Source organism: Gorilla gorilla, chromosome 7 (assembly GCF_029281585.2).
Source record: "Gorilla gorilla gorilla isolate KB3781 chromosome 7, NHGRI_mGorGor1-v2.1_pri, whole genome shotgun sequence".
NCBI classification, from domain to species: Eukaryota; Metazoa; Chordata; class Mammalia; order Primates; family Hominidae; genus Gorilla; species Gorilla gorilla.
The window spans coordinates 26,633,080-26,657,804 of record NC_073231.2 but is presented as its reverse complement, the minus strand read 5'-3'; the positions used below and the strand labels follow the sequence as shown (position 1 = coordinate 26,657,804).

General features: G+C 41.4%; 1 protein-coding gene and 1 long non-coding RNA gene across 3 annotated transcripts in view; one reads left to right on the top strand and one right to left on the bottom strand.

Annotated features, from left to right (window-relative positions):
- Positions 1 to 13,958, top strand: part of LOC129524191 (uncharacterized) — a 99,009-nt gene extending 85,051 nt beyond the window's left edge. The window contains exons 4-5 of the long non-coding RNA XR_008667904.2: positions 8,130 to 8,195; positions 13,742 to 13,958. This is a non-coding gene — a long non-coding RNA (uncharacterized lncRNA). The remainder of the gene's footprint in view (positions 1 to 8,129; positions 8,196 to 13,741) is intronic.
- PPP3CC (protein phosphatase 3 catalytic subunit gamma) overlaps positions 1 to 23,326 on the bottom strand; it is a 103,817-nt gene extending 80,491 nt beyond the window's left edge. Inside the window, exon 1 of one of the 2 annotated variants that reach the window (XM_031013659.3) lies at positions 22,861 to 23,326. In XM_031013659.3, coding sequence (XP_030869519.1) covers positions 22,861 to 22,909 — 49 coding nt within the window. In that variant the 5' untranslated portion in view covers positions 22,910 to 23,326. The remainder of the gene's footprint in view (positions 1 to 22,860) is intronic. The other variant, XM_031013658.3, reaches the window with a different exon arrangement.
- Between the last annotated feature and the right edge of the window lie 1,399 nt (positions 23,327 to 24,725).

The window sequence follows — 24,725 nt, the reverse complement described above, 5'->3', positions numbered from 1 at the left end:
ACTGAGCGAGACCCTGTCTCTAAAAAATAAGTAAATAATAAGAAATTGTTAAGATGTCTTTTACACCTACTACATCTTTGGGTTTATACTAAATGGCCATTAGGTAAAACAAAGCTTTAGTCCTTTACTTTATTAAACATTTTTTAAAGGATTATAAAAATTATTAGCTTTGTTTGGCATACTCTGAATTTTAATTAACTTAAAACTTTTGTGAGAACTCTTTGCTTTATTAAATTTGGGTTAAAGGGAAAAAAAACCCTCACAAATCATAAGGAAAGTTAAGCCTTCCCAATTTAATCATGTATAATAAAATGTGGTTAAAATAAATATACTTCAACATTTAAGTATCTTTCAGTTTAAAGAAAATATTAGGAGGCCGAGGTAGGCAGATCACCTGAGGTCAAGAGTTCGAGACCAGCCTGACCAACATGGTGAAACCACATCTCTATTAAAAATACAAAAAATTAGCTGGGTGTGGTGGTGGACACCTGTAATCCCAGCTACTTGGAAGGCTGAGGCAGGAGAATTGCTTGAATCCAGGAGGCGGAGGTTGCAGTGAGCCGAGATCACGCCATTGCACTCCAGCCTGGGAAACAAGAGAGAAACTTCGTCTCAAAAAAAAAAAAAGAAAACATACATTCAAGTACAAAGACTGCCACAATAGCTATCTAAAAAAGGATTTTATTTCTAGGTTTCAGTAAACTTGGAATGGTGAAACTCATAATACACTTTATAGGATAAATGTAAGAAAGTCCTAGAGACTGTCAATGTCCTCCCTGTTTGTGAGATATTCTTACTTCTAGGATAATCAGTGACTACTCATAAAATTCTTTATGTACTTTCTGCAATAGAAGATTCCACTCCCTTCCATTTTGATAATGCTGGTTAATATAATAAATCAACTAGAGCCTATAGTCCCATGATCCGCAGGTGGTTTCCGCTTCTTCCTTACATTCATCTAAAGTTCCTGGCTATAAGCTAAAGATAGGAATTGAGCCTTGTGGAAGACTTATCAAAAGAACTTTTGTAAATGTTTGTATCATGCACCCATTACTGACACTACAGAGAATAAATTAATGATGCATACTGCAGACATCATTGCCATGGACAAACAGTGGCTGAGTCAAGATTTCCAGAAGTGTTATGGCCCAGAAGCAGAAGATAAAATGAATAGACTATTTATGTCCAAGATAATCAGAACACAACCTCCCAGATGCCAGAAGCCACTGATGACTACAGACTTGCATGATTTTGTCCTTTATTCTCTTGGCATTTTCTTCTCTCTTCACTGTTGTAAGATTTTAGGCTGCTAACAGATAACTTTTCCTTACTGTTAGCACTATCAAGACCCTTATCCTTGGCAAAATATAAACCAAATATAGGACAGTTGCAAAGGTGAATGACCCATATCCAAATTAAAGGAAAAAAAAATATTTGGTTGCCCAAAGGAAAATCCAAATAGATTATGGGATATATGGGACATTATTTTAAACTTTAACAATAACTGTCTGAGTTTCAGTGTGTTGCAGATGCCAAGTGTGTGATCTTTAGAGTCTTAAATGCTGCTGTGCAGCCACTGTCACACCAGCTGATTCAACAAATTATCATCTAAGAAAAAGAACATCGAGGCCATCCTGGCTAACATGGTGAAACCCCGTCCCTACTAAAAATACAAAAATTAGCCTGGCATGGTGGCGGGTGCCTGTAGTCCCAGCTACTCGGGAGGCTGAGGCAGGAGAATGGTGTGAACTAAGGAGGCGGAGCTTGCAGTGAGCCAAGATCGTGCCACCGCACTCCAGCCTGGGCAATAGAGCAACACTCCGTCTCAAAAAAAAAAAAAAAAAAGAAAAGAAAAAAAAGAACAAAATGGCCTGGTGCCTGTAGAGGCCAAAATGTCTACCATCAAAGCTTTATAAACATTCACAACCCATCAAACAACGGTTTGAAATCTTGATTGATCACCTCCCCTAAATGGTAAATATTCCAGTTCAGCGGACGAATGATCAGAAACAGATTAAAAATTGAAACAAAACTGAAATTACACTACAAATTGCTTGCAGATGCACAGAAAAGCACTTAGTACTTGCAAAACAGATAAACTGAACCAAACCAAACCGCAATGTACTGTGCATCACAGGCCATCTAAGCTCAAACCTTATTTTTTTTCTTTTTAAGAGATAGGGTCTCCCTCTGTCACCCAGGCTGGGGTGCAGTGGCATGATCATAGCTCACTGCAGTCTCCAACTCTTGGGTTCAAGTGATCCTCCCCCTCAGCCTCCCAAGTACCTAAGACTACAGGTGTGTGCCACCACACTCAGTTAATTTTAATTTTTAAAAAACTGTTTTAAAGACTGAGGTCTCACTAAGTTAAACAGGCTAGTCTCAAACTCCTGGCCTCAAGCGATCCTCCCATCCTAGACTCCCAATGCACTGGGATTAGAGGTGTGAGCCACTGTGCCCAGCCTCAAACCTTTATTAATATCAGCTCACTCATACCCATATGTTCTAGTACCACAAACTGATCTAACAGTAAATCCTCAGGGACTTATGTGTCCTAGAGGCAAAACTACTGGCTGTTCCAGCAACTCACTCAAATTACATATTCTAGCCAATCCCTGCCCAGACTACTACCTTTATCCTAACATCACTCTGTGACAAACAGCTCCTAAAATCCTGCATGTGCTCTTTCGTAACTCTATCCTTTTGAGAGGTCCCACAGCTCTTCTGATGTCTGTTATTCCTTCCTGCAGCAAGCTAAATCAGTGTAACTTATTTTTGACTACAGATGTTTTCTTGGTGGTCTTTGGTGGTGAGATTTAACAGTTCCATGGCAGGAAACTGGTGGCTGACAGTTAGGGATAGGAAGACTTTTTACCACCTACCTTTTAAAATGTTATGCCATGTTATTCTACTATTTACTCAAAAAATACATCGAATTAGACTTTAGAGATGTATATAATATTATCATAAATTAATCGACCAACAGTAATATTACCAACATCCAATATTGCTGGAACTCACCCAGGAATCAGAGTGTTTTGGATATCAGCAGACAGGAAAATTCACCATCTGCTTCTACAATTCTAGAAAACCAGCCAGCAGTTAGGGGTGGTAATTAGCTTCATATCTAATGTAAACAAACTTTTATTATACTGTGTATTTATACTAAAAATCAACTTTAAAAACCCCTTATCATTAAAAACAAACTTCATATGTGGAACTATGTTTGCCAAATATGGCTCATAAAGTGCTGTAAATAAAGTAAAGATTTTCAGCCGGATGCGGTGGCTCACGCCTGTAATCCTAGCACTTTGGGAGGCCAAGGTGTGTGGATCACAAGGTCAGGAGTTCGTGACCAGCCTGGCCAATATGGTGAAATCCTGTTTCTATTAAAAACGCAAAAATTAGACAGGCATGGTGGTAGACACCTGTAGTTCCAGCTACTCGGGAGGCTAGGGCAGGAGAATCACTTGAACCTGGGAGGTGGAGGTTGCAGTGAGACGAGATCACACCACTGCACTCCAGCCTGGGCAACTGAGCAAGACTCTATCTCAAAAAATAAATAAAGTAAATATTTTCTTTTTTCATTTTTAGAGACAGGGTCTCTCACTCTGTCACTCAGGCTGGATGGCGTGCAGCTGCTTGATCTTGCCTCACGGTAGCCTCGAACTCCTCAAGCAATCCTCTCACCTCAGCTTCCAGAGTAGCTGGGACTTCAGACATGCACCATGACACCTGACTAATTTTTAAATTTTCTGTAGAGACAGGTGTCATTATGTTGCCCAGGCTGGTCTCAAACTCCTGGCTTCAAGCAGTTCTCCCACCTCAGCCTCCCAAAGTGCCAGGTTTACAGATGTGAGCCATTGCACCTGGACTAAAATAAAGGTTTTCATGCTATTTTTTAAAGTTTCGAAAGTTTTGGCCTGGGAATGGTGGTTCATGCTTGTAATCTCAATGCTGCAGGGGGCCAAGGTGGGAAAATCACTTGAGGCCAGGAGTTTGAGACCAGCCTGGGCAACATAGCGAGACTCCACCTCAAAACACACACTCACACACAAAAAATTCTTTGAAATTTTCAAGCACAGAATTTACAAAAATAGAACAGCAAAGTATTATCCATGTAGTATCAAGTACTGGTTGTAAACATTCTGCTAATCTTTCAAACTATCCTATCTTTATTTAAAGATTTTTATAAATCAAAGATACTATATACTTGAGGCAAAACAATTTTTTAAAAGAGCACAAAACAAAAAACAATAACCACCACAAAAACAAAAACAAAACTCTTAGAACCTCACCAGCCAAAGACAACTACTGTTATCAATATATATCTTAATATTTTAAATATGTAAATACATTATTTTATAATCAGTTATACTATACAGACAATCTTCTAATGTTTTCTTAATTTAGTAGTAAACTCCACTAATGCAGTATAGATATTTTCTCCCATTCTGTGGCTTGCTTCTTCATTTTCTTAAACATCTTTAGAAGAACAATTTTTCAAAAGTCCAATTGTCAGCGTTTATGGTTCATGCCTTCTATGACCTATCTAAGAAAATAGTCTACCCCAAAGTCACAAAGATTTTTCCTATATTTTCTTTTAGAAATTTATAAAAACTTCACCTCCCCAAGACCATACCTCCTAATACCATTACATTGGGGATTAGGATTTCAACATACAAATTTTGGGGGGTCACAAACATTCAGACAATAGCATTAAATAATCTCTTGTACTTCTTCTCAATACATATATCAAAGTAATGTGACATGAACTAGAATGAAAATAATCTCTGAGAGGTCACTAAAGTTTAAGTCCAACCAACAATGTAGGCATAACATGTGACAAATAATACTCACATGCAAGATACTCTCTCATGAAAATGAAAGGATTTTACACAATTCTAGATAAACCACCTATAAGTTTATCTCTTTAAACACACACACACACATAACAAAGTGATAATAATGAAGTGGTTATTAGTGGGAACCATGAATCCACTCTAATCTTACATACAAAATCATTCAAAAACTTCAGGACTTCAAATATTGTTAGTTACAAATTATAACACATATTTCACAAATGGATTGCGCTAAAGAAAAGAAATTTGCAGCTCTATATTAAAAAGAGAATAGAGATTAAAAAACTAACAAATCACTAAAGTGGTCTGGGCACAGTGGCATGTGCCTGTAATTCCAGCTACTTGGGAGGTGTAGGTGGAGGCGGAAAGATCACTTGGGCCCAGGAGTTCCAGGCTGCAGTGAGCTATGACTGCACCACTATACTCCAGCCTGGGCAGCAGTGCTAGACTCTGTCTCAGGAAAAAAAAAAAAAAATTACAAATGTATCTTTCTGGTGTCAACTTCAATATGTAAAACACATAATGCCACCTGCTACTAACTCTTCTTCATAACAATGAAACATTTTATTCATATCATTCTACTTATAGTTGCTGACTTCCTTAATTTGATTTAAAAGCAGCAAACGTTGAAGAAATTCACTGACCACAATTAACACTCTTTTCTCAATAATAAGAGGTAGGAAAGACTGTGTATAAAATCATCAACTCCTCTGGTTTCTCCAACACCAGCTGGGGAGATTTACAATTCAAATCTAATTATCCAGTGTCATCCTTTCAAACACTGAAAGAGTGTACATTACCAATTGAAAAACAAAACATTCCATAACTAAATATATCTAAGTTTCTATAGGTAGCCTTCCTAAAATCCTAGATAGTGGTGATATATGTATTTTTTTATTTTACTTTATTTTATTTATTTATTTATTTATTTATTTATTTATTTATTTATTTATTTTTGAGACGGTGTCTCGCTCTGTTGCCCAGGCTGGAATGCAGTGGCATGATCTCGGCTCACTGCAACCTCTGCCTCTCTGGTTCAAGCAATTCTCCTGTCTCAGCCTCCCAAGTAGCTGGGATTACAGTTGAGAACCACCACGGCCAGCTAATTTTTGTATTCTCAGTAGAGACAGGGTTTCACCATGTTGGGCAGGCTGATCTCAAACTCCTGACCTCAAGCAATCCGCCTGCTTCGGCCTCCCAAAGCGCTGGGATTACAGGCGTGAGCCACCGAGCCCAGCTGATATTTGTTAATAGTGAAGTTCTACAATTTGTATCAAAGAGCTAGAAGGATTCTTTGAGTAACATTTGAAAGTGCTAGGGAAAAAATACTAGAGCAGTAATTATATTCTAGTTAAATAACTAAATGTTTATCTGGTACCTACTACATGCTCACATTGTATGGGTAATGTGTGAAATATACAAGTTGTTTTTGTGTTTTTTTTGTTGTTGTTGTTTTTTGTTTTTTGGTGAGATGGAGATTTACTCTTGTTGCCCAGGCTGGAGTGCAATGGCACGATCTCGGCTCACCGCATCCTCTGCCTCCCAGGTTCAAGCGATTCTCCTGCCTCAGCCTCCTGAGTAGCTGGGATTACAGGCATGTGCCACCACGCCTGGCTAATTTTGTATTTTTAGTAGAGACGGGGTTTCACCGTGTTGCCCAGGCTGATCTCGAACTCCTGACCTCAGGTGATCCGCCCGCCTTGGCTTCCCAAAGTGCTGGGATTACAGGCGTAAGCCACCGCACCCGGCCGAAATATACAAGTTTAACACATTTATTCTACCTTGAAGAATCATATGCTCTAGTTGAGCAGAATTCGCATAAAACAAGATATAAACACAGAATAGTTAAGCAGTACATTGTATGGTTCAGACTGTAAGTACGGAAGATTATAAAGGGGGAAATCAATGATAGCTACAGAAATCAATTAAGGGTATGAGAAAGTTGAGATTTGGGCTGGGTGCAGTGGCTCATGCCTGTAATTCCAGAACTTTGGGAGGATGAAGCAGATGGATCGCTTGAGGCCTGGAGTTCAAGAGCAGCCTGGCCAACATAGTGAAACCCTCCCTATCTCTACTAAAAAACACAAAAATTAGTCGGGCATGGTGGTGTGCACCTGTAGTCCCAGCTACTCCAGAGGCTGAGGCAGGAGAATCACTTGAACCCAGGAGGCGGAGGTTGCAGTGAGCTGAGATCCAGACTGGGAAAAAAAATTCTTAAAAATAAAAAAATAAATAAATGAATATGGGACTCGGGCTGGGTCTTTCAGAAGTTCCAAAGCCACTTCCACACTTTTAGGTGTTTGTTACAGCAGCACTCTATTCTTGGTACCAAAATAAATAGAAGGTATACTAAAAGGAAGAAAGGAGAAAATTTCAGATATATATGTAATATGCTGTATTATTTTTAACGAAATATTTCAATATTACAGAATATTGAGAGAGGGGAAGGGATGGAGGGGGAAGGAGGGAAGGAAGGAGGGAGGGAAAGAGGGAGGGAGGGAGGGAGGGGAAAGAAGGGAGGGAGGGAGGGAGGGGAAGGAAGGGAGGGAGGGAGGGAGGGAGAAAGGAAGGAAGGAAATAAATCACAGCTGAGAATCATTCTAAGCCTATGCATCCAAGAAGTCTTTCAGTGTTCCCAAATCTAGCTTTTTACCATGTGTCAGCTGCTTTCAGATTACCTGTATTTCACTAAAAATTATTTAACAATGCTTCCAAATCAGAAGCAAAAACCTTAATCAAACCAGGTTTGCACGTGATTAAAAACAATAGCCAAACTATAAAACGGAGATTCCCGTGGAGAAGGGGGACTGGTGTAGCTATACAGGGGAAGTAACTAAATCTTGTGGTTACGGTACTGTTGAGTACCCTTATTGTGCTGGTAGTTATGCTACCTATACGGGAAATTGTGTAAAGCTGAACACACATACACAGACAGGAATGCATGTATAACTGGTGAAATCTGAACAAGATCTATGGACTGTACCAATGTCAATTTCCTGGTTTTGGTATAGTACTGTGTGTGGTGGTGTGGGATACTGACACTGGCAAAGAGAGGGAAGGGAGTTAGGGGAGAGGTGTTTGGGACTTCCCTTTACATTTCTTTATTTACAACCTCCTGTGAATCTATAATTATCAAAATAAAAATTAAATAAATTTTGAAAAACTAAGTTCCTAAAGTACACTCAAGAAATTCTGCAACCTTTTCAAGATCAGATTCTGTATGCTACTACAATATACATTGACTACATAAACAATATGTATTTTCAGGTAAACACAAGTAAAATCTGATGTAGATCTGCATAAATGAGAAACAGCCACATGGGTTGACCTGCGGTGAGTATGAAACATAAACCTTAAAGGTTATTGGCCTATAAGCTATTATTTTTAGATTATTGTGGTAGTCTTATCCTCATGGGACACTAGGATTTGCCTATATAGCTATCTCTGTTCACTGCTTTCATTCCTATTTTAAGCCTGCAGTCCTGCCCTACTTTTTCAGACTCATTTCCTAATCTACTCACCTGCCTTGCCAATCATGAACAAGTACTGCTAAATAAGTTACATTAAATATTATTACCAGAAGTATTATGTGCCTTTTCAACTGTTCCTCACCAGAACAAGTAATTTTAGTTCCATGATCTGATCAGCTTCTTTGAGATTATTCCTCTGGTCTTTGATAGTCACAGAACTCACTTTCAAAGTATTAGCTAAAAACTGGCCCTCCTAGAACCAACTAAGTAATAATAGTCACAGAACTCACTTTCAAAGTATTAGCTAAAAACTGGCCCTCCTAGAACCAACTAAGTAATAATAGTCACAGAACTCACTTTCAAAGTATTAGCTAAAAGCTGGCCCTCCTAGAACCAACTAAGTAATAACCACCACCAGTGACAGTCAACAGAAACAATAACTTCTATAGTGGCATATGTTTTCCATAAAGCAGTGCAAAGTAGTTAAAAATAACCAACTTGCTTCCATGGAGAAACCCACCAACTATTTTTATTACTCCAGCCATTCATTAAAATCACTCTATTTTAAACTTCCACAAAGCCTTAGGTCACAAGAAAAAAACATACGTAGGCACACATATAAAAAAACACAGAAGTCTTACCTCTTCAGGCCACTAGTCGCAGTCAGATTAAACATTAAAGGATTATCAATTTATAGATCAAGGGAACAAACATTTCACACCAGGTATTGTCTACAATTTAGTCACCTGCTCCTTTTGCAGTGGGATTAGTCATAGGTCACTACATAGTTCTAAATTTCTGTGACATTTTTGAGAGGCTATTATATGCTACACTGCATGAGTACTTTTCAAGCAGTATTTAACCTTCTAAGCATAACCAGAAATGTGCTCCATGTAATAGGAACTCATCAAATATTTATGAATACATCACTTCCAAAATTCTATCAATACTATAGAAAAGGAAAATTTCATCATTTTTCTTCTTAAGCATTTTAGGTTTAAATCCTTTCTTTTTTTTTTTTGAGATGGAGTCTCACTCTGTTGCCCAGGCTGGAGTGCAGTGGCGCAATTTCGGCTCACTGCAAGCTCCGCCTCCCGGGTTCATGCCATTCTCCTGCCTTAGCCTCCCGAGTAGCTGGGACTACAGGCGTCCACCACCGCGCCTGGCTAATTTTTTGTATTTTTAGTAGAGATGGGGTTTCACTGTGGTCTCGATCTCCTGAACTCATGATCCACCCGCCTCGGCCTCCCAAAGTGCTGGGATTACAGGCGTGAGCCACCGCGCCCAGCCTTAAATCCTTTCAATATCTAAGACTAAAGTTAGAAAACAGTCATGTGCCACATAGCAATATTTCAGTCTACAAGACTATATATATGACAGAGATCCTGTAAGATTATAATGGAGCTGAAAAGTTTCTATCACCTAGTGATGTTTTCACCTGTCTTAACATAACGGCATAAGGCACTACTACTCACATTTGTGGTACTGCCAGTGTAAACAAACCTACTGCACTGCCAGTCATATAATGATAACAAATATGTTACTGGCTTATACATTCACTATACCACCCTTTTAATCATTAGAGTATACTCCTTCTACTTATTCAAAAAACAAAAAACAAAAACAACAACAAAAAGTAACTGTAAAACAGCCCCAGACAGGTCCTTCAGGAGGTATTCCATGAGAAGGCATTGTTGTCATAGGAGGTGACAGCTCCATGCCTGTAAATTCCCCTGAAGACCTTCCAGTGGGACAGGAGGTGGAGGTAGAAGATAGTGACATTGATCATCCTGACTCTCTGAAGGCCTCAGCTAATGTGTGGTGTGTGCTCATTTTTAACAAAAAAGTTTTAAAAATAAGAAATGTTTGAAATTGTAAAAGCTTATAAGAATAAGGATATGAAAGAAAATATGTACAGCTATATGTGTTTGTGTTTTAAGCTAAGTATGATTACAAGAGTTAAAAAGTTTAAAAATTTTTAAGTTTATAAAGTAAAAGTTACAGTAAGCTAAGGCTAATTTACTATTGAAGAAAAATATTTTATAAATTTAGCATAGCCTAAATGTGCAGTGTTTATAAAGCCTACGGTGTTGTACAGTAATGCCCTAGGCCTTCACATTCACTCACCACGTACTCCCTGACTCACCCAGAGCAATTTCCAGTCCTGCAAGCCCTATTCATGTTAAGTGCCCTCCACAGGTGGACCATTTTTTGTCGTTACTACTGTACTTTTACTGTACCTTTTCTAGGTTTAGATATGTTTAGATACCCAAACACTTACTGTTGTGTTACAGTTGCCTACAGTATTAAGTAGAGTAACATGCTGCACAGGTTTGCAGATTAGGAGCAATAGGCTATACCATACAGCCTAGGTGTGTAACATCTAGGTTTGTATAAGTATGGTTAACTCAAACAACATGGGTTTGAACCGCACTGGTTCACTTATATACAAATGTTTTCAACCAAACACAGGCTGCAAAACCCCATCCTGCAAATACAGAGGGCCAACTTTTTGAATACTCAGGTTCCACAGGGCCAACTTCTAGACTTGAATATTCAGGGATTTTGGTATATGTGGGGGTCCTGGAACTAAGCTCTCACATGTACCAAGGGATAACTGTACACTGTACGATGTTTGCATAATGATGAAATCGCCTAAGGATGCATTTGTCAGAACTCCGAATTATTAAGCAACTATGTAAGCGTGACTATATAAAATACAGTACTCTTAAATCTTCATTTCACATGTCACTTAAAGTAAAATAGATCTGCTGTCAAATCTCGCCAAGATCCAAGATTGATTTATTTTTTAAATAATAGCTAACATTATTAACCACCCGCTATGGGCATTATGCTAAGCACTTTACATACAATATGAGATGTAATCTTTAAATTCTGAGGTAGGCACTATCTCCCATTTTACACCTGTGGCAAGGAAAATAAATAACAAAGCTCAAAGGCCACACGGCTGGTAATCAGCAAAGTCTGTACTCTTTCTTACACTGTCATCCATAAAATAAGCTTCTTATGCTTGCACATACTTAAATATTTACTAAGCACCTAAGCGTGTGTTAGGCACTGCATTGAGCATTAAGGATACAGTGGTTGCCCTTAAAGAGAGGAGTTTATTGTGAAGAAAGGACAAGAAAATATGTAAAGCGATTTGCAAAGCAATGAGATTGTTTATGGGAGCTCATAGGAGACAGTAATTCTTATGATGATGATGATGATGATGATGATGATGATGATAGTGATGGCGGCAGCAGCACCTAACATAACACATATGGAGCACTCACTATGTGCTTGCCACTGCAAGTTTCATTATCCCTCTTCTACACATAAAGAAATGCAGGTAAAACAAGTGTAAGTGATTTATCCAAGGTTATGCATCACTAAAAGAATTTGAGCTGGGCATAGTAGCACATGCCTGTAGTCCCAGGCATGAGGATGAGGCAAGAGAATCACTTAAGCCCAGGAGTTTGAGGCTGCAGTGAGCTATGATAGTGCCACTGCACTTCAGCTGGCTAACAGAGCAAGACTCCATCTCCTTGAAAAAAAAAACAAACAGAAATTTGAATCCAGGTATGTCTGACTGAAGCCCATGTTCTCAAACCATTACTCTCCACAGCTTCTTAGCAGAGAAGAGAAAGCTTCTCAGAAGTCTCCTTGGCTAAATCTTGAAAGACAAACAGGAGCTGGTCAAGCTGAGGGACAAGATTCTATGCAGGGCCAGGCACAGTGGCTCATGCCTGTAATCCCAGCTCTCTGGGAGGTGGGAGGAACACCTGAGGCCAGGAGTTTGAGGCCAGGCTGGGCAACATAGCAAGACCCTGTCACTACAAAAAAGTAATAAAAATAAATCATTTAGCCAGACATGGCAGCACACGCCTGTAGTCCCAGCTACTCGGAGGGATGAGGCAGGATGATCAATTGAGGCCAGGAGTTTGTTTGAGGCCACAGTGAGCATTGATCGCATTACTGCATTCCAGCCTAGACAACAGAGTGAGACCTTATCTCTAAAAATGTTAAAAAAAAAAACAAAAAACCATTATGCACAGAAGCAAAGAGCCCATTCACAGATATAAAACATTCTAGGACGACAAGTATGACTTCTTATTCAAAGTGCTTAGGACCAGAAGCATTTCAATTTCAGATTGTTTCAGATTTGGGAATATTTGCATATACATAATGAGACGTGTTGGGAATGGAACCCAAGTCCAAACACAAAATTCATTTATGTTTCATATACACAGAATGTGAAGATAATTTTATAAATATTTTTAATAATTTTGTGCACAAATTTGTGTACACTGAATTAGAAAGCAAATGTGTCACTACCCCTAGCCACCTACGTGGTCAATCTGTGGTTGCCTGGACATCACCATCATGTTGTGCATGGAAAAGATATATCACAACCGAAGGGGGCTGGGAGGGTCTTTGTCCCTTGGGGACACCGAAAAAACTTTGGGTTATGTCCCCAGGTTTTGATTACAACCCATCACATGAGGTCAGGAAAGAAACTGTCCACTTGTGGTGTCATCTGGCACTCAAAAAGCTTCAGATTTTGGAGAATTTCAGATTTTGGATTAGGGACACTCAACCTGTAGTATTAAAGTAGGCTGGGGGCCGGACACAGTGGCTCATGCCTGTAATCCCAGCACTTTGGGAGGCCGAGGAGGGCAGATCACCTGAGGTCAGAAGTTTGAGACCAGCCTGGCCAACATGGTGAAACCCCATCTCTACTAAAAATACAAAAAGTAGCTGGGCGTGGTGGCATGCACCTGTAATCCCAGCTACTCGGGAGGCTGGCGCAGGAGAATCACTTGAACCTGGGAGGCAAAGGTTGCAGTGAGCCAAGATGGCGCCACTGCACTCCAGCCTGGGAGACAGAGTGAGACTCTGTCTCAAAAATAAATAAATGGGCCGGGCGCCGTGGCTCACGCCTGTAATCCCAGCACTTTGGGAGGCCGTGGTGAGCAGATCATGAGCTCAGGAAATCAAGACCATCCTGGCTAACACGGTGAAACCCCATCTCTATTAAAAAAAAAAAAAAAAAAAAATTAGCCGGGCGTGGTGGCGGGTGGCTGTAGTCCCAGCTACTCAGGAGGCTGAGGCAGGAGAATGGCGTGAATCCGGAGGCAGAGCTTTCAGTGAGCCGTGGTGGCGCCACTGCACTCTAGCCTGGGTGACAGAGCGAGACTCCGTCTCAAAAAATAAATAAATAAATAAATAAATAAAAAGTAGGTTGGGGATGAGGGTTGTGAAATCAGGAGGAAGAAATGGAACACAAGCCTAGAGAGGTTTAGCATGCAGGGTACTGCCCATCAACAAAGTTAGAGTTTATCCCACAGGCAGAAAGTGCTCATGAAGGATTTTGAGCACAAGAATGACCCTTGACATTGTTCACAGATCACGATGACAGCACGGACAGACTACACAGTCTCAGCAAGAAGCTCCTGCAATGGCACAAGCAAAAGGTGTGAGAATAGGATGAAGTAGAGGATATGTACAAACCAAAGGTTCACAGCATTTAGTCTGGTGGGACTGGACATGCAGTAAAATGGAGAAGAAAGAGTCTGGCCTGATTCCCAGGCTGGTCATCTGAATCAGTGACTAAATGGGAGAGTGGTGCAATTAACAGGAATGAAAAATACACTTAGAAAATCCTTTTTTTCTCCTCTAGTCATTAGTGTTAATATTTACTTTATCCCACTACCACCCTTTTTTTCACTTCAATCTCTTCAATAAAATTAAAAACATAGCTATTCCACTTTCCACATCATCTGTCTGGGTAATATTTGGATTTTCTATGATTTCAGAATAGGTTTATAAGTCTATTTGTTTTGGGTTTTTAAAACATGGTCATCACAGCTGGGCACAGTGGCTCACGCCTGTAATCCCAGCACTTTGGGAGACCAAGGCGAGCAGATCACAAGGTCAGGAGTTCAAGACCAGCCTGACCAACATGGTGAAACCCCTTCTCTACTAAAAATACAAAAAAAAATTAGCTGGGTGTGGTGGCGCACACCTGTAATCCCAGCTACTCAGGAGGCTGAGGCAGGATAATCACTTGAACCCGGGAGACAGAGGTTGCAGTGAGCCGAGATTGCGCCACTGCATTCCAGCCCGGGCGACAGCGAGACTCTCGTCTCAAAAAAAAAAAAGAAAACAAAACAAAAAAAATAACAGTCATCAAAATAGTCTCGCTGTCCCCTTAATGAAATTGATGTCAACTGCTCCAGCAGTTTTCAACTATCCCTCTTCTTTTTCTTCATTTTACGTTATTTCAGTTCTCTGGCCCTTCTAGTTTGCCCATCTTCTCTCTACTTCTTAGTTAAGTACCTTTTCTTTCTCCATACTGACTTCTGTATGTTTTTCTAACCCCCATCATGTAGCTGAAACAACTACTTTTTCTGCTAAACAAGCTGCCTCCACTTCACATCAGCTATAATATTCTTTAAGGCTCATTTTCTTCTTTTCAGCTTTCCCCCATTAAGACACTATGGAATCCTCAAATATGATGACAGCCTTTCCTAAACCTAGCTGTAGCTGTTTTGAGGCATTTCTTTTTTTTTTTTTTTTTTGAGATGGGGTCTCAGTCACCCAGGCTGGAGTGTGGCGCTATCTTGGCCCACTGCAACCTGCAACCTCCACCTCCTGGCTCAGGTGATCCTCCCACCTCAGCATCCTGAGTAGCTGGGTCCACAGGTGCAGGCCACCACACCTGGCTAATTTTTTATATTGTTTGTAGACATGGGGTTTCACCATGTTGCCAGGCTAGTCTCGAATTCCTGAGCTCAAGTGATCCAGCCGCCTTGGCCTCCCAAAGTACTGGGATTACAGGCATGAGCCACTGCGCCCAGCCAAGCCATTTCTTCATTGTACTTTTTTTCTCCCTAACTTTTTTTCTTTTTTAAATAGAGATGGGTGCTCGCTGTGTCACCCAAGCTGGAACACAGTAGTGCAATCATAGTTCACTGAAGCCTTGGAAATCCTGGCCTCAAGTGATCCTCCCGCTTCAGCCTACCAAGCAGCTGGGACTATAGGCGAGAGCCACCATGCCTGGCTGTCCCCAACTTTACATTTTGAAAAACTGAAATCTATTTAAAAAGTGAAAGAATCATAAAATGAACACCCATATGCTCTTACCTAGATTCACCATAGTAAATGTTTTGCCACTTTCACTTTTTTCTCTACAAATGATTTTTTTTTGAACAATTTAAAAGCAAATTGCAAACATGACGACATTTCAACATAAATACTTCATCAGGTATTGCCTAAAAATAAGATCATTTTCCTATATAACCATACTACCATATCGTCACATTCAAGACATTTAACAATGATATAGGCCAGGCACGGTAGCTCACACCTGTAATCCCAGCACTCTGGGAGGCCGAGGTGGGCAGATCACCTGAGGTCGGGAGCTCGAGACCAGCCTGACCAATATGGAGAAACCTCGTCTCTGCTAAAAATATAAAATTAGCCCGGTGGGGTGGTGCCTGCCTGTACTCGGGAGGCTGAGGCAGGAGAATCGCTTGAACCCGGGAGGCAGAGGTTGCGGTGAGCCGAGATCACGCTATTGCATTCCAGCCTGGGCATCAAGAGCGAAACTCCATCTCAAAAAAAAAAGGTATAATACCGTCTAATATATACACCATATTCAAATTTTCCCAGTTATCCCCAAAATGTCCTCTATGGTTTTTTGTTTTCTTAATCCAGGCTTGACACCATACTTGACTGTCATTTCTCTTTCAACTTCTTTCATCTAGAACAGTCTTCCTGCCCTTTTTGTTTCGTTTTGTTTTCATCACTTTGAAATTTTTAGAGTTCAGGCCAACTGTCTTGTAGAAAGTCCCACAAACTGGATTTGTCTGATTGTCTACGATAACTAGGCTCAGCTTAAATTAAACACCTTTAGCAAGAATGTTACATAGGTAATTACTGAATGAATTCTTCAAATATTTCTCAGTTGTTTGTTCATTTAGAATTTCAGTCTCTTGGGCTGACATTGTCTAGACACTGCAAAAAAACCTTCATGAACTGTTAGCAATTAGTAAATCTAGTAATGATCATCAAAGAAATACATTATCTTGTCCAGCCATCCAGTATATCTTTCTGTGCCCAATTTAAAGATCCTGGTTACCAAGTTAAACCCTCTTCTAACAACAAACGAAGACTCAAGAAACTAAAAGACTTCAGGATAATCTAAAGTGCCAACAAAACAAAATTGAATATGGGGAACGAAAAGTTCTCTCTACATTCATCTGGATAACCAGATAGAATATAAAGATAACTAAGAAAGATACCACTTAGGTTAGGTTGAAAGTTTTAGGCCTCAGTTTTGAAATGTAAAATGCTGCTAAATTTTAACATTAAAACTATAAAAGGCAGGGCGCAGTGGCACACACCGTAATCCCAGCACTTTGGGAGACAAAGGCAAGAGGATCGCTTGAGCCCAGGAGTTCAAGACCAGCCTCAATAACATGGCAAAACTCCATCTCTATAAAAAATACAAAAATTAGGCCAGGCGCGGTGGCTCACGCCTGTAATCCCAGCACTTTGGGAGGCCGAGACGAGCGGATCACGAGGTCAGGAGGCCGAGACCATCCTGGGTAACACAGTGAAACCCCGTCTCTACTAAAAATACATAAAAAAATTAGCCAGGCGTGGTGGCAGGTGCCTGTAGTCCCAGCTACTCAAGAGGCTGAGGCAGGAGAATGGCATGAACCCGGGAGGCAGAGCTTGCAGTGAGCCGAGATTGTGCCACCGCACTCCAGCCTGGACGACAGAGCGAGACTCTGTCACATACACACACACAAAAATTAGTTGGACACGGTGGCGTATGCTATGCCGTGGTTCCAACTACTCGGGAGGCTGAGGTGGATCACCTGAGCCCAGGAAGCTGAAGCTGCAGTGAGCCATGATCGCGCCACTGTACTCCAGCCTGGGCAACAAAGCGAGACCCTGCCCCCCACCAAAAAAAACTATAAAGGAGCATTATAGTCTAGTAATGATTGCACCAAAGGATGGTAATGATTCTAAGACATCCCTTTATTCCCATTAGTCATTTAGCAATTAAGTAGCAGCAAAGTTCCAAAATGACTACAAATCCCAGAATTAAATGAATAATTTTGTCTCTAATAGAGATATGTCTAAAAATCAGCTTTTTTTTTTTTGAGACAGAGTCTTGCTCTGTCACCCAGACTAGAGTGCAGTGGTGCAATCTCAGTTCACTGCAACTTCTGCCTCCCAGATTCAAGCGATTCTCCTGCCTCAGCCTCCTAAGTAGCTGGGACTACAGGTGTGCACCACCATGCCTAGCTAATTTTTGTATTTTTAATAGGGACTGGGTTTCGCCACGTTGGCCGGACCTCAGGTGATCCACCCACCTCGGCTTCCCAAAGTGCTGGGATTATAGGCGTGAGCCACCATGCCTGGCCTAAAAATTAGCTTTTTCCAAAAATGTTACCTTAATAGAAAGACATTCAATTCCTAGTATCAAATACTGCTTAGGAAAAGGTCTTTAATTAATTATTTCACTTTAAGTAATGAGTCCTTAGCATTTTTCTCTCAGAGTCCCTTGTTTTTTTCACTTTACAGTAAGATGTGATTAGTATGTTACTTTACAAATATGACGTTAGGCGCCAGAATAATGGTTACAAGTGTCATATTTTCCCCACTGTTGCCCATTTAGGGATGGAAAGCAGTGACTGAACGTGAACTCATGCTTGTTTCTGGGATTCTGGTAATCTATTTATTCTGGTTGAGTGGTTACATGGGTATGTGGGTGCTAAATTTGTAAAACCTCACTAAGCTGTACATTTATAATTTGTACATTTTCCCATATACACTCCAGTAAAAGTTATGGTACACTAAAAATTACGTAAGGCAAAAAAAATTTTTAATCCCATTTTAAAATGCAATAAAAGAGAGAAAGCTTAATTATCAAATGTCAGACCATAAATAAAGCTTTGATCACAACCAATAACATATAGGTAAGAAAGAATACTTTATCCTTGCTCAAAAAAAAAAAAATTAAGTGTTTAAATTAAGATGCCCTTTCAGAGGTTCCAGATTTCTACTCAGATGTATGAATCTCGATTAGCACTGATTTTGAATGTTTCAAAAGTTTGGCAGCTTGTTAATCACAATGGTAAACGAAGCATAAATCAAACAAATACTGTTGACAAATCCAGGAGATATCAACTTTAAAACGTATTCACATTGAAAATTTATACTTGAAAATGTTTCTTCTGGGTTGGTATTGTATCAAGTGACTAATGTGTCCCCACTGAAAATATAAAGAACCAAAATATTAATATAAGCACTTTGAAACCATTTCCATGCTGATTGAAACTATTATGGAAATATTTAGGTAAAATTACAATATTTATGTTAAAATAATATGAAATATTTGCATAACAAAAGCTTTAATATGTGTGATCCATTTTCCTTTGAATTCAAAATACACCTGCAGATGGAAACACACAAAGGTATTAAAAGCAGTTATTTCTGCTGGGAAGGAATATGAAGTCTTTCTTTTCTTCCCTTTCTGATTTTCAAATTGTATAAGTAGCAGGATTAAGCTTATATTTAAGAGAAAAAATTTTAAACCCTCGGTAAATCCATTATGGATATAAAAAAGGGAGAGTGGGGGGAGAGCTGTGGAAAGAAATGAAGTATAGGTACCAGAGATTGAAATCGGGTTTAGGGTATATTTGTGGAAATAGCAATTTTTGTCCACACTAATATTAAAATATTTTAAGAAAGCCATAAGCACAATATTCCCAGTGCCACGATATTAAAGAAACAGTAGCCTGCCATGTGTGGTAAAAATGGTACAGTACTCTGTGAATACACAATATATTTGAATTCTAAGAGAAAGGGAGAAATGTATCAGCACCTTACTAAAAAGAAATCTGACTTTTCTGTTAAACCCCATCTGGCCATCAAGTAACAAAATAAGACAATGGATTCTCTATATTTGTCATGTAATTCCTACTGAAATTTCCTTGTTGCTTCTGAAAAGATTCGTTCCAGGGAAATAAACTGCTTTTATAAAAATCACTGTCAAAGAAAAAACATGTCCTTAAACAGGAAAAGGAACTTGGAAACTAGAAAAAAAAATAAAGCAGAAAGAATATCACAATTTAATCATTTGGGTTCCTAGTTCTCTGGCTCAGATACTAGTCATGGTGCCCCAGTGCATATAAACTGCTCTAAAGGCTCACAGAAATGCTACTTTTAAAGCAAAGAAGAAATGAATGAGCAACCTACTAGGGTACATTGCAGATGGCACTCAATAAACATTTAATGAATGAGTAAAATCATAAGAAGGTTTAAACATAAAATAAACACCTTCAACAGATAGAGAAGAAATCTGCTGCCTAGGGAGTACCAGACAGAACTGTGCTGATCTCTTCACATTGTTACCGACGAGATTTCACCCACATATCCATTATGCTGTAGAATACCTCACCTGACTAGGAACAGTTTTGTAGCTTATAATTTCACATACTTTCTGATATTTTCAAATGTTAATGATATCTCTACTAACCACTTCTGTAGTAAGCGATCTATTACCAACCTATTATCATGTCTCAAAGTACTACCTTAACTCGACCTTTTCACATGCTTTATGTCACCTGCATGACCCAGGCTTGACAGGGAAGGTATTATTAACCCTATTTTACAGATGAGATTTTTTTTTTTTTTTTGGCTTGAGACTGAGTTTCACTCTTGTCGCCCAGGCTACAGTACAGTGGCACAATCTTGGCTCACTATAGCCTCTGCCTCCTGGGTTCAAGCGATTCTCCTGCCTCAGCCTCCCAAGTAGCTGGCATTACAGGTGTGAGCCACCACGCCCAGCCACATCCTTCAATTTAAGAAAGCTACTATTTAAAGGACACCTAAAATACAAACCTCTCCCACATACCCACTCTTCTCCAAAATTTGCTCAAACAGAACAATTAGGTACACTTTAAAGTTAACAGGAAATGACAGAAACAAAAATAGCTGGGGTGTGGTATCACCTCTGAAAAAGCTTTCAAGCTGTGAATAAATGCAGACAGCTGTGACTAAACAAGATAGCATCAGACCAGGGTTTAGTACCGGTTACAATGGACCTTAGCTATGCACACGTGACACCTCATTTTCTTCAACTATTTCAAACTCTGGAAAACCCTGAAAAAAGCACCATAAGTCATCATGAAGCCACAAATGCTGTGGTCAAGCTCTTATGCCGAAGCTTTTATATAGGAGAGAAATCCAAACATTCTAAGGACCTGAAATTATTTCTATTTCATTTATTTAAGAGCAGTCTTAAAAGTACACAATATTCGGTAATTAATTTTGGTAAAGAACAAATTTGCATCCTGCAGGATATGATGACAGTGTTTATTTAATAATAAGCATGCGTAGCAATAAACCAGCCCCTGCTTTTTTTTTTTTTTTTTTTTTTTTTTAAGAGAGAGTTTCACTCTGTTGTCCAGACTGGAACGCAGTGGCACCATTTTGGCTCACTGCAACCTCCGCCTCCCGGGTTCAAGCAATTCTCGTGCCTCAGACTCCCAAGTAGCTGGGATTACAGTGCCCGCCACCATGCCCAGCTAATTTTTGTATGTTTAGTAGAGATGGAGTTTCGCCATGTTGGCCAGGCTGGTTTCGAACTCCTGACCTCAGTGATCTGCCTGTATGGGCCTCCCAAAGTGCTGGGGTTACAGGCGTGAGCCACCATGCCTGCCCCCAGCCCCTGCGTTTTAACTTTTTTATTTTATTACATTTTTTTACAATATTTATTACTATATTTAAGGGTCATTTAAGATTTTTAATCTTCTTTTGATCTTATGGCATGTTATGGTGGAAATTACATGGCACAATGGTGATTTGATTGTGAGATTCCTGAGGGCTGCACTAAGCTTCACTAAGATCCTATTTATTCTGACTTGACCCACAGTTCTGGCTTATCTGGTTTCCCTGCCTACTTCAGCTAAGACGTAGCAGATTAGAAAGCAGTTAAGGGCATATTTTGACAGAAAACAGTACTGGAGAGAGAAACTAAAAGCAAACAAAACACTGAACTGGTATAGCATTGCGGAGTCATTTTAGTACAGGACGAAACTGCTAACAACTTTATACAGCAGAACGCACCGGCCATATTAACAGCACAGTACAGAAATTAATGTACATAATGACCTTGATTCCTCAAAAAAGGTTATGTTTAGTACACTCTGAATCTTAAGAGAGGGTTATATACTTCTTATAGGCTATACACTAATAATATGAAGACACATTTAAATGGTCACAATAATTTAGCTGTTCAGGGGATAATGTCAGTTAGATGAACAATTCAGTTAAACCTCTAACGATAGCATACAAATGCTAAGCAGATAAATCTCAAAAATCCCATTATAATTATGTAGTACAGATAATTAACATTTATGAGGCTGATTTGGGGAGACAGGGGGAAAACCTAAGTTATACACTAAAATTCTTCCCCCTCCCTGAACATGCAATAAGGCGTTTCACCTTTTAAAAATGTATTCCCGTCACTAGTATTAGTTGCCTTTCTCCTTCTAATACCAAAATGAAAAAGAAGAAAAGTATCTTAATAATTTTCCCCACTGTCACGCTAACCCCTGCATCCAGAGGCCACTAACACAGCTGGTCTAAGTCTATTCCCTTCTTACAAAATAGCGCTTTCAAACCGATTGTTAATCTCAGAGACAAGGGTTGTGCCTAAGACTTACGGCTGAATAAAAGCAGCACATAAATTAGTGGTTATGCGTAATCCATCTTCTTAGTTTAAAGGCAGAAACAACTATAACCTAAAACTCTACAAGATTTAGAAAGCAAAGAGCCCTTTACATTTTGTTCTTATAACAACAACAGAAATCTAACGCAGGTACACATATGAATCAGAAAACGTCATTCTCCAAGTCTTTATAACCAAAGTGAAAATAAAATACCATTACCCTGTCAAGAGCTCCGTAAACTTATTTTAAACATAATATAATGGATTTATCTGACTTGCTCATACTAAGTTTATTCCAGTAATAGCAGTGACTTGCAGTGATCTAGAGAAAGCGGGTCAAAAGGCACATGGTATACGTCCTAAAAAAGGGTGGGGGGCGGATGTCAAGAAAGATCTAATCTTAAATATCTTACTTGGAAGAGTCGACTCCCTGCTCACACCACCCCTGATGGCTTCCCCCGAGTCGTTTCTTAAAGAGAAAAAAAGACAGGGATCCGGGCCCTTCGGGGGCGGTGGGAGAAGAAGTCCTCACTGCACCCTGAACCCTTCGGGAGGGAACTTGGCACTGACGGCCAGGCACCTGACCAGGTGCAGCAGAAAACGCCGGGTCCCGGGGGCTGCTCTCGGAGGCTGCCGCCCGGCCCTGTCTACACCCCTCCGAGCCCTCCTAGGGTGGGCGCAGCCCGGCCCCAGCCTCCCTCTGCCCCGAGCCGCCGCCCAGCCGAAGGCCGTTTCCCGCGGGTCCCAGAGGAAGGCCCGGCCCGCCAGGCACCTTTGATGACGCGGTCGGTGGTGGAGAGGTGGAAGCGCCTCCCGGACATGGTCCTCTCGGCCTCCTCCAGGCTCCAGGAGCCCGCCGGACGTGCGCCTACGCCGCGGCCGCCGCCTTCTCCTCGGGCAGCCTCAGCTGCCCGGAGCCGTCAGCCAGCCGTGCCCGGCCCCGGCTCCTCAGCGGTGTCCGAGCACCAAAAGGGCGCGGCCGCCGCAGCGCCGGCCTCCGACGCCACTGACAGGACGCGGGCCCACCGGCCGCTCTCTTGGGAGGCGCCAGCGGCTAAGGCGGGGAACACCGCTTCGGCAGCGACCGCGACCGCTGCTAAGGGTGGCGACCGGGGCGGCCGCGGCTGCTCGCGGCCCGGGCCCTCGTGCGCGCAAGCGCGCCCCCGAGCGCCGCTCTCACAACTTCCCAGCGGCCCCGCTGTCCCAGCGGACCCGGCCCGGCCTCCCGCCCCGAGCGCCGCCCTCCCCACCCTTCCTCCTTCCCGGGAGGCCGTAGAGCTCGGTGCACGCGCTGCTCTCGGCTCCTCCGACTCCGGGTCCCTGCTGCTAACCGCCCATTTTCGCTTCTTCTCAGCCAGCCCTCCCCGCAGCCGGCCCCTTCTCTCCTGCCAGCCCCTACCCGGGCCCGGAACATCTGAAACCCGCCCGCGTGGCCCGCGCGACCCGCGCGGGAGGCCGGCCCGGCCATCTTGCGACCCGGCCCTGCGGCCTCGCAGCCGCTCCGCGCCGCCTCCTGGGACCGCCTCGCCGAGAACCCCTGACCTCCCAGTCCTCGCCCACAGGCGACCACCCTCCTCACCTCTGGGTCTCCCACCCGCTTTGTCTCAAGGAGTGTGATCAGTCCGGCCGCGCTCCTTCAGTTTTTGTGGGTCATTCAGCAAACGCACACATTTAAACCCCCTCGCTTCATCTTTCCCGCTTGTTGAGTGCAGTTAGTACAGTGAGAAGGACATTCGTGTCCATCCTAGTTCCAGTCCAGTAGCTAGGGCGGTGGGGGATTGGGGGAGCTCCGTTTCTGAGCAAGGCTCTGCTCCCTCCTCACTTTCCACATCAAAGAGAAGGGAGATCTCTGCTCCTGGGACCCCCGGGCCGGACCTCCTCGGCCACATGAACTGACCTCTTCCTATGCCCTGTGTGTCACCTGCCCAGCTAGAAGCCCCCTTTTTCTTCCCCCTGACACAGTACCTGCCTCCCTGGCCCAGGCTCACTGTGGAACCCCATGGGCAAGTCCGTAGAAACTTAACAGTCTGTTCCTCTCGAGGTTAAAAACTAACCTTTATCTGTCCTTAAAACTGTAAGCCTAGAACAGAAACTGGCTCCAACTGTCCTCTCACTGAGTAACTGGCAAAGTCAAAAGGATTTTGACTTTTAGCAATGCAAATGAAATATTGAAACTGATGTCCAATAAAACATATGCAAGTTACAGGCAAAACCAGTCTTAACAATTACCGCAGTGACCAATAAGTAGTTACATGTAGCTATGTAAATTTAAATTAATCCCGTTCCTCTAGGGGACTAGCCACATTTCAAGTGCTCAAGAGCTACATGCGGCTACCTTATTGGACATCCAGAAAATTCTACTGGACAGCTGCTAGGTAAAAGATTATAGGATTAAGCGTAAATCTCCAATAATATGGATTTATGTATAGGCGGTCTGGGGATATATAGTGGAATCAGACCCTGAATTATCCCTTGGAATTTTGACCATAGCTCTTTGATGGTAACCGCAGGAGGCAAGAGGACTTTAGGAGCCGACTAGAATTTGGTTTTCGTTTTCACGATCCTTGAGGCTTCCACCCAAGAGAATTGTTCAGATAACCTGGGGAAACTCTTCATTTAAGAAGTAACCAGAACTCC